Genomic DNA, 10,391 nt, shown 5'->3' with positions numbered 1-10,391 from the left:
GTTTGAATGATACATTTGAGTGCCATTAAAAGAGCATATAATTATAGCCTAACTGTAGACTTAATTTTTAACAGATTTATCTGAACTTTCAAAATTTGTACCGTTGAGTATAACGATCTAAAACTATCTTACGGGAGATGTTACAGTAGTTTTCAAAACATTGAGCTAATATGAAATCCGGACTTTTTAAAACCCCTCTGATCTAACCTGCTTACGCAGTTAACATTATATCTGGGAAAGGGGCTTTCATTTTCCCTAGTCTCAAGAAGTCAATGGAATTTTTCTGTAAATAGTTCAGGCTTTTGTCTAAATATGTGAAGACTGACAAGATTACCTCCGTGAGAATCCGAACTCCCCACCCCTAACTTCCCCCCTCCTTAACCATGTTTCACAAAGTAAATCTATAGACGCTCCTCCTGGGTTTTGGGAGATTCCCCATCCTAAACAAACCAGCGGGAGGAAAGGCAAGGAAGAAATATACGCAACACAGAAGCTCTCCTCAGTTGACAAAAGGTCAAAAATCATTGACGTGTAAATGTTGCTTTTTCCATCCCAAAGCACCTTCTCACGTAGAGTCCAGGAACTAGGGGCAGCCCGGCCCTGCAGGGGTGGGGACAGAGGGAACCCGGCCGGTGGCCTGACCCTGCAGGGAAGGACGTGCGGCGAGAAGCATCGGATTCGGGGAGGGCCAACCTGTCCGAGGGTGACATTGCCGAGCACTTCCTGGCACAGCGCTGGTCCCCTCCCCAAACGCGCTCTATGTGGTCCTGTACGCGACTGTCTTTCCCAAAGACAGCCAAGGAAAAACTACTAAAGATCGACCAGGACACCCCCTTCCTTTCCTCCCCACCACGGTTTCTCAGAGGCTGTGGGGTCTTGGTGCGGGTAGGGGGTAGTTGTCCCAAATCAGCAGCTTCAGGATGTAACGTATTACAGAAAACTTTGAAGTTTTGTTATTTGTAGCACAGGGATAGGAGTGGGACAATAGAGGAGTGTTTTTTTTTTTTTTCCAAAAGAAAACAAAAACAAAACTTTTATTTTTCTGGTCCGCGGCAGCCTGCCTGCTAAACGTTGACTTGCTTTCGCTTTGCAGCAGGCGACGGTCCCGGGCGCCACCTGCGCGTCGGTGGGAGGCTGGTCCGCACCCGGATCCCTCGACGCCCGCTGCAAAGGGCAGTGCGAATGACAGACTGTAAACCCTGTCGCCTGCGTCCTTTTCAAGCACCAGAAACCCAAGTCGGAACTAATTCTTTCTTTCGAAAGCCGCAACTCCCCTCCGGCGAGCTCCCGCGGAGCCGGGCCGAGAGTGCGGAGGAAGCGGCGCGGCGCCGCCGCCAAGGCTCCTCCTGTCGCCGGTGAGGCCGGGACTACCTGGCGGCGCGGCGCGCGCAGCGCTGAGTCCAGGGCGCCCCCGCCCCCTCCCTCTCCCGGTCCACCTCGTCCGCCCGCCCTCTCGCCCGGCCGAGAGCACAGCCCACTCCCTCCCACCTGCGGCCGCCCGGCCGCCCTCCGCCCGCACCTCTGCCGCAGGCCGGACCCAGCGCGCCCGCCCGTCGGTCAGTCCAGGCCAGGCGCCCGGCGGGCCGCACTCACGCAGTTGGCGCAGGAGGCCTTACGCTGGCGGCGCAGTGCCCGCCCCCTGCGCTCTCCCCGCCCCCTCCCTCCCTCGCAGGGGCCGAGCGAATGTAGCCCGCGAGAGAAAATGGCGGCGGCGGCGGGGAATCGCGCCTCGTCGTCTGGATTCCCGGGCGCCGGGGCTGCAAGCCCTGAGGCTGGCGGCGGCGGAGGGGCCCTCAAGGCGAGCAGCGCGCCCGCGGCGGCCGCGGGACTGCTGCGGGAGGCGGGCAGCGGGGGCCGCGAGCGGGCGGACTGGCGGCGGCGGCAGCTGCGCAAAGTGCGGAGTGTGGAGCTGGACCAGCTGCCTGAGCCGCCGCTCTTCCTTGCCGCCTCACCGCCGTCCTCCTCGACTTCCCCGTCGCCGGAGCCCGCGGACGCAGCAGGGAGTGGGACCGGCTTCCAGCCTGTGGCGGTGCCGCCGCCCCACGGAGCCGCGAGTCGCGGCGGCGCCCACCCTGCCGAGCCGGTGGCCGCGCCGGACAGCGGCGCCTCGAGTCCCGCAGCGGCCGAGCCCGGGGAGAAGCGGGCGCCCGCCGCCGAGCCACCTCCTGCAGCGGCCCCCGCCGGGTGAGCAGCGCGGCCGGGGCGCGGCGGGGACTTGGGAGCGGGCGGAGGGCAATGAATGAACCCTGGGCACCATGCACGGCGTCCCGGGGCTCAGCGCAGTGAGGCTACGCGCCGCTCGCCGGGACTCGTGCCCCTGAGCACCCCCCGACCCCTCTGGAGTCGGGCGGCGCCCTGGACCCAGAGCCTGGGGGACCGGACGGGGACGTGCGGAAGAGTTTGTTATTGTTTGCAGACATGTGACAGGCGTGCGAGCCTCTCTGCGGGGAACCGTTGCGAAAAGGTGTAGGGGGCCACGGCTGGCTTTGTGGGACTCTTGGAATCGGGGCTCTCCGAGGAGCCCGGGGCCGGGGCATGGCCCTGCGGCGGCGCCCGCGGACGGGTGTCCCCGGGGTAAAGGCATTGGGGGCGAGGCCCGAGCCTGCGGCGGGCGGTGGTCGGAAAAGGGGCGGGGTGGGTGGGAAGCCCGAGGTCGGGAGGGGGACTGAGAGGGCCGAAGAGAAAGTAGCAGGTCCCAGCGGCCGTGACAGGCAGAGCCCCTCGGCCCGCCCGGGACTCGAGACCCTAGGCAGGTATCGCGGGCCAGGCCCGGACGCAGGCGGCGCGCCCCCAGCGCCGGTCGCAGGGTTGGAGGAGGACGGCTTGGTAACGCCTGTCAAAGCGGTGCGGCGGGAGGCTGCACACTCGCAGGGGCTTGCAGTCTTTTAGGAAGTGCGGTTTGTCTAATTGCGGCCCCCAAGGGGCTCTGAGTGTTCCTGGGAATGCGAACTGCACTGCTAAGTCACTTGAGTGACTTCTGTTTGGAGTTTGAATTTGGCCTTTGAAGTTTGCATTTGGCGGAGTGGTGTAAGAGCCAGGACCGGATGTGTCAGCCATTCAGTTTCAAAGCAGTGGTGACTGCTCCCCACAGCCCCTCCGGCTTGGTCCGCGGACCACGGCGCGGGTGCGGTGCTTCCTGCTTGGTGCCCCGGCGCGGGCCGCCCGCTGAATTCCAGGGGCCACAGTGCGGTGGGCTTCGGTTCAGATGCGTCTTCTGGTGCATATGAAGTACAGTATGTGTAAGGTAATTTAGACCAGCGGTTTATTGGCCTCTCCCATTTTTGGCTACTGGAAATTTTTATGTTAAAGGAAATTATTTTAAGTGTGACAGCTACATCCTTGTTTGCTTTTTAAAAATCTGATTAACGTATGCAAAGCACAAAGTCTTGATGGGTATTTTGAGTTGCTGGAAATGTTTTTGTGATAGTCCCTCGTTGCCCTGTAGAATTCCCTGACCTTTATTATGAGAATAAAGCGTGTCATTTTGTGAGACGAATTTGACAGTAGGAGTCCTTGGTTTGGATTAATTATCTAAAGTCCTCTGGCATTTTTTGTGCATTTGATTATTTGCTTAAAATCACGATCCATTTAATATTTAGATGTCCCCTTCCACCCCCCCAAGAACTAAAAAACATGCTCCGCACTGTGCCATGGCACTACTGAGACGAAAGGAGATTTGTGACTGATAACAGTTTTCTGTGCACTTGTACATGTAATTTATTCTTACAAGAGTTATGAACCTCTATAGTTTTTCTGTTTCTGTGCAGATTGTATTAAAACTTAACTAGAATAATTCTTTGAAGGCAACTTTTACTTTAAATGAACTCCAGATAAAAATTTTGAACCCCAAATTTAAGAAATTAATTGTATCTAAGGAGACCTAACTTTTTGGATACAATAAATAATTTAGCAAACGTCAGCATTCTAGTCCTCTTAATGAGCTATGAATATAGTAGAAGAGCATCCATTGTAAAAATAATGTACTGAAATTTAGTGTTGTCTCGACACAAAACAAGAGGTCTAAGGTGGAGGCAGATAGAATTTAGGGACTAAGTAATCCATGCTTAGTATTTGAGTTTTATAACCGACGTTTTTTCAAACTCTTTGCTTAAGGTGTAGGTTATAATTGCACAGTGTAAGAAAATAATGGGCTAGTAAGAATAATCCTTTTTAAAAAAATTATTTTTATTAGTCAGAATGCTGTTGTTTTATCCCAAATGTCATATGTAAAGATTTCATTTATAGTAAAATGTTGATTCCCTAACCTTATGAAATATTACAGTGAATTTTTTTTCCTTAACAATTGGGTTGAAATTCATTTGAATCTGTTGGTGTAAGACTTTGTGGGGAGACGGCTTGTATCTTATTTGTGTGTGTATATTTTGTGTTGCATGTTGGTTATGATACATGATTACTTACCATTTAAATTAAAGCTTTAGAAAAAAACCCCTTGATTATAGCCAACTCAATAAAATGTCAGTTGAACTTTATATTTTACTTTTTTTTTTTGACAGTTGTTAAGTTACATTCATACTTCTAAGAGGAAAATCTAAGATTTTGAAATACTTGAGAGTTCTGTGGGTTTTGTTTTAATTTTAGAATTTCCTTCTGATCTTTGGATGTAGAAAATACACTTTGAATTAGAAGTTATATAAATAATACTCATATTTAAATAGAAGATTTTAAGTTTGTCCCTCTTTTTCAGGGTTAATAGCTGAAATCAGTGAAAGCGCCTGTAAGTGGCGCCCAAGGGTTTGGAATTTTTCCTTATATTACAGACTTTAGGGGCTTTTTCTTCCTATTTACTGTCTTTGAAGAAAAATTACAGTGTTACTCTCCATTGAACAGGCTATTGTGAGTTTGGTAGATATAATTACCCCATCCTATTTTTGTAACTTAAAAAACCAGACTATCAATTTGCTGGCCCCGTGAAAGAACAAGATATGCTGTACTTGTTAATGTTAGTTTTTGTTTAAAACTAAAGATATTTCACAGGCTGCTTTTATATCCTCATATAGCCCTCAGATTTCACTTCCTTTTTAAAGCTGTTAGGCTAAAAATATAATTTAGTGACCTTTTAGTAAAGAGGAGTTGTAAGAGCGTTATTACCGAAAAATTACTCTTAAAATATTAAGTTGGTGACTTTATAAAAATAAAGGTAGTCACATAAGTTAGTATTCCATGAATTTGTAAGGTTTTAGTTAAGCATGGTCTCAATTTCGTTTTAAATCAGGTAAGAAAATTAATGCATTCTTCAGAGATGAACCTTATTAAATAAAATTCTGGAAGAGAAATATCAGAGCTAGAATTGTTGCCAACTTTTATTTTCTTTTCATATCTGATTTTGGCAAGAATGACTGGTTAACCAACATTCCTTAATATATGATTTCCAATGCACTATAATAACTCCATTTTGTTAGATATGAAAAACAGGAAGTAGCCCTGTTCATTGGTATTCTTTTACGACTTCCATAGCACCTTGAACATAATATGTTGCATGTTTTAGAAATGGCCACTGAGTTGTCAACTTGCAGATTTCAAAATGTGGGAAGAATGGAGTGTTCTTTTGCTTTCAACAAGAGCAAAAAAAAAAAAAAAAAAAAAAAACTAGCTACAGCTTGCCCAGGCTGAGTCGGCTAATCAGTCCTTGACACTGCCTGTGTGCATCCCAAAGGAAGAAATGATGGAGTGGCAAGTTAGTTAATGGGGAATGGATTACCATGAGGAAAAATATGGGACATTCAGAAATGCTCTCAGGTAGAAAGCACCACTTTTGCATTTTGTACTCTAGTCATCTTCTTGGGTTGAGGGCTATCTCTTACACAGAAGGCAATGGGAAAATGTGTCATGGAAAAGTAATAGTCTCTAGAGGCTGCTTAGGAACTCCTTGTATATTACACCTTTAATCTTGGAATTCTTTGCTTCTATCAAATATGTCAAGTATAGACGTGGTTGTTTCCTTAGTCCTAGCCTCTTTTTATATCCTAAGTTAAAAGCTTAAGCAACTTAAATATGTAAATGGTAGAATATTAATGTGAGGAAATGTGTAAGATTAGGAGTAACCCAAAGTTGTCTTTAAGAAATTATTTAAGAACATGTTTAATCATGAAAGAAATAATCAGGGCCAGAATTAGTAGATGGTTCATTGCAAAGTGTGAGATTAAGGTACTCTTTTCAGATTGCAAAAATATATTAGGATTTTATCTGTGGCTTAAAACATATTCATTGAGCGTATAAATATGCCTAGATACCTTTTTTATAATCACCTTTTTTGCCTTCTGTGTGTGTATAATATCTATTATATGTATTATATGTATGTTTTTATATAATCTCATTTAATCATCACTGCAGTCCCCGAAGATAGTGTAATTTCTGTTTTCTGGAGGTGCAAACTCATCTGAGATGGTAAAGCCTTATGATCACACAACTAGAAGAAAGCTAGGATTCAATCCCAAGTCAGTCTGACTGCACAGTCTATTTCTTTCCACTACTCTGCTTCTATTTTTTTTTTCAAATTAATAATCAAATTAATTGATTATTTTTAAGGAGAAATTTGTTTTGCAGGAATTCTAATAGATCATGAGCTAGATCTCTACCCTCTGCTAAGTTTGCCAATAGGTATGTTTCTGTAACCTGGCCTTGTATATGTAATACAAGTAAACTGTATTTAGATCACCCTATCATGTCCGCCAGAGAGGATTAGTCATTAGTGTTGAATGTTTCTTAGATTTATTGATTTGTGCTGTATTAAATCATAAATGAAAGGAGATGAAGCTGAAATTAACGTGGTTCATTCATGATAATCACACAGGAAGAGAAACTTTTAGTATTGCTATACCCTACCCCTTTGTTATTGTTTTAGACTGCATCCGTTTAACATTTATGAACTTCTGCAAGGTAGTGGTCTTGGGTGGTGGCGAAAAAGATTATGAGTGCACAAGCTGTTTCTGTCGGTAGGTTGTAGTATGAACATGTTTCACAATACCGTGTTAAGTGCTGTAAGAGAGATGGGGGGGATACAGAGGGGATACAACATACTGGTTTCAAACTATTTCTGCCTACTCTCATAAGAGGAATATATACAAAACTGCATGTTCAGGCATGATTTTTTTTTTTCTTGCAAGAGAAAATTAAAAAGGAGATACGAGGAGCAAGAAATTCAACATCTGCTGATACTAGTTCTGAAATTCAGTCTTTATTATTAGTAACAGCAACTCTACTAGTTATGAAAACAACATAGAGAAATGTAAAATAATGCTCTAGGGCGTAAGATGATCAAGAAGGTAGCCTTGTCTTTATTTATTCTGTGGCATGTCATAGGTGATTTAGTTATGTTTGGTATGGAAGGGAGTTCTGTATTGTTAGTGATTGAGTCCTTTGGAATACGAGGCTGGTTTGATACAGATGTTAATTTGATCGAGATGTTGTAGAGTACTAAGGAGAATTGTTAAAACTCACCAAGTGTATAATTCTGCAAGTACACATCAGTCACCTGGGAATTAACTAACCCATCAGACCTCTTGAAGACTGGAAAAAGTGCCTGGAGCCACATGGTACAGCCTACACAGTACTGTAGTTAGTGCGTTAAATAAGTTTATCGCCTGTAAGCATAATGATGATGGATAGATGTGTAGTGAGAAGAGGGTCAATACTAGGGTGTAGGTGGAAGCTTTGCTCTTGACAGATGTTATCATTACTTTTTTTATTTTTAAATTAGAAGTGGGTTCTCACTATGTTGCCCAGGCTGGAATCAAACTCCTGGGCCCAGGTGATCTTTCCACATAGCTGGAACTACAGTTGCAAGCCACTGTGTCCGGCTTTACTTTTCTTCATTGCCTAAACAATAATTTAAGTGATATGTTATCACATAATCTTCAAACTGGTCTTATGGCATTCTGAATACTAAATATCAGTTGTTAACAGACCAGGAGTTTTATCTGATTCTTTGCACCATCTCCCAGCTTCTAGACTAGTGTCTGGCACCCATGAATATTAGGTGCCCAGAAATGTTAACATGAATTAATTTTCCCAAAGTGGTTAAATTAGTGTTATCTGAAGATTAAAATAATGTAGTGTGATTTTAATCATGTTCTAGCTTAAGACAAGTTTTGAAGGCAAGAACTGTTTTTTATGAGTTTTTGTACAACGTTTGGTTTATTTATTTATTTTTGAGACAGAGTCTTGCTCTGTTACCCAGCTTGGAGTGCAGTGGTGCAATCTCTGCTCACTGCAACCTCTTCCTCCTAGGTTCAAGCAGTTCTGCCTAGCCTCTCGAGTAACTAGCTGGGATTATAGGCATGCCCCACCATGCCCAGTTAATTTTTGTATTTTTTTGTAGAGCTAGTAGTTCACCATGTTGGCCAGGCTGGTCTTGAACTCCTGACCTCGAGTGATCCGCCCACCTTGGCCTCCCAAAGTGCTGGGATTACAGGAATGAGCCACTGCGCCCAGACCATTGCTTGATGTTTGATAGCAGTAGTTGGCATTTAACAAGCAGTCATTGATAATATTGACCAATTTTATATTATGTGAGCCTTCTAATAATTAGTGTAGTTACAAAATAATAGGAGCCATGCTCAAACTGTCAAATATTGAGAAAATTGAATTCCTGATATTTGAAAGTGTCTGGTTATTTGAGTTAATTGGTAAGCCCTCCTGATTTTCCTCTTAACTATGACACTTCTTCCGTGGCGCCCATCTTCATCCTCTTGAACGTTGATACTAGAAGATCCCCAGGGTGGTCCTAGGCCTTCTCTCATTCTGTCTTGTCCATCCCCACCCCAGTCTTATTAATGCCCTTAGATCAGTTATGGACCATTTACAAATGATTGCAGAGTTTATTGTCCTAACCATGACCTCTCCTCAAGTCCAGACCTACACCTGGCTACGTGACACCTGTGCAGTCAGATGTCTAAAACCAATTTCAAGATCTTCCCTAAACCTCCTAACATGTTCCCTGCTCGTTAAATGGCAGAACCAGAACCGAGGAGTCACCCTTGACACCTCCTTCTCTCACCTCCTCAGATTCAGTCCTTAGGTGCTGGCAGTTTGACCTATTATCACACCCCTAGCCAGGTGCCCATTGTCTCTCATTTCCACTAACTTGGTAGCCTCCTTGCCTGATTCTGTGTCCTTTCTCCTTTGCAGTCCGTTCCAATCTGTTCTCTGTATTAGGTGGCCAGAGTGATCATTTCAAAATGTAAATCTGATCATAACTTTCTCCCTCCAGAAAAGTAAATGTAATTTAAATTTAAGATGTTCAGATGCCTTCCATTTGGATAAAGACCAGGAAATCTTTAACGTGCCTTACCGAGTCCCTGCCTGGTTGGGCCCCTGTGTGCTTCTCCAGGCCCATCTCAGCTCTCCTTGTTCCATGGCAGGGTTGCCTGCTTTCATTTCCTCAGACTCACTGCCTTCTGCTATAGGGCCCTCACATGCTCCCTCTGCCAGGAACACTGTTTCTCCATAAAGTCAGCTCCTCATTGTTAAAATCTTAAGTCATTGACACTTCCTCAGGGAAGCTTTCCCTGATCCGCCCAGACTGGCTTTGTAGCAGGGTGTCCCTACTGTGAGTGTTGTGCTTGTACATTTGTTATCTCATTTGATGAATGACTACCTTCCCCAGAAGACTGAAGACTGAGTGGGCAGGGCCTGGACCTAGCACCTAGCAAGATGCCTGGCATAGGGTAGACACTGTGTAAATATTTGTTGAATAAATGAATGAGAGGGATAATGGCATGGCATGTTCAAATTAGTGGATCCACTGTTTTTCCTGTTTAGTCAGACATAATTTAGGACATAACTAAAAAGGTGTTAAATGACAAAAGTCTAGACTATTGGTGTTTCCACATTGTAGATTTGTGATAGACTCATTGAGAGGTATCTGGACTTGTAGACATGCCTAGTGCCTCGAGTGAAATAGGACAGCTTAATGTAGTAGAGAGCAAATAGCTATACTGCATGACAACTTTATAGGTAAGAAGAGTCTGCTATGTATATATAATTATTCTGTACTTAATAGGGAGTTAAGAATGTATGTGTATGTATATATATGCATTTATATATTCACACATATATCTGTGTGAATTAATATACACATAAAGGTGTCATGCATTAATATAATTCTTATTTTTTAAGTTCTCAGGATGTCATCTAAACTCAAGATATCATTTTTAGAATTCTTGTCTTAACCCTACTTCATCCAAAATTCATTAATTTGATCATAATTCAACTTGGGATAAATAAAAGTTCACATTTGCATTGCAGATAGTATTTGTTAGGCAGGTACTCCACGAGATTGCAGAAGCCAAGAACCCATATAACAGAAAACATTTTAAAGTTTACTGTTGGTAAGTAAACCCAGCAGCCTCTCTTATCTAGAACATGAGTTA

At 44.6% G+C, this 10,391-nt stretch overlaps 1 protein-coding gene across 2 annotated transcripts in view; it reads left to right on the top strand.

Moving 5' to 3' along the window:
* Positions 1-1,675: 1,675 nt before the first annotated feature.
* MAP3K1 (mitogen-activated protein kinase kinase kinase 1) overlaps positions 1,676-10,391 on the top strand; it is a 77,988-nt gene continuing 69,272 nt past the window's right edge. The window contains exon 1 of one of the 2 annotated variants that reach the window (XM_007973000.3): positions 1,676-2,184. In XM_007973000.3, the coding sequence (XP_007971191.2) occupies positions 1,703-2,184 (482 nt within the window). In that variant the 5' untranslated portion in view covers positions 1,676-1,702. Of the gene's footprint in view, positions 2,185-3,205; positions 3,245-10,391 lie in introns of those variants that run through there. The other variant, XM_007973008.3, reaches the window with a different exon arrangement.

This window comes from Chlorocebus sabaeus, chromosome 4 (assembly GCF_047675955.1).
Source record: "Chlorocebus sabaeus isolate Y175 chromosome 4, mChlSab1.0.hap1, whole genome shotgun sequence".
Classification (NCBI taxonomy): Eukaryota; Metazoa; Chordata; class Mammalia; order Primates; family Cercopithecidae; genus Chlorocebus; species Chlorocebus sabaeus.
Note: the sequence above shows the minus strand (reverse complement) of the source record. Positions and strands in the feature narration are given on the sequence as shown.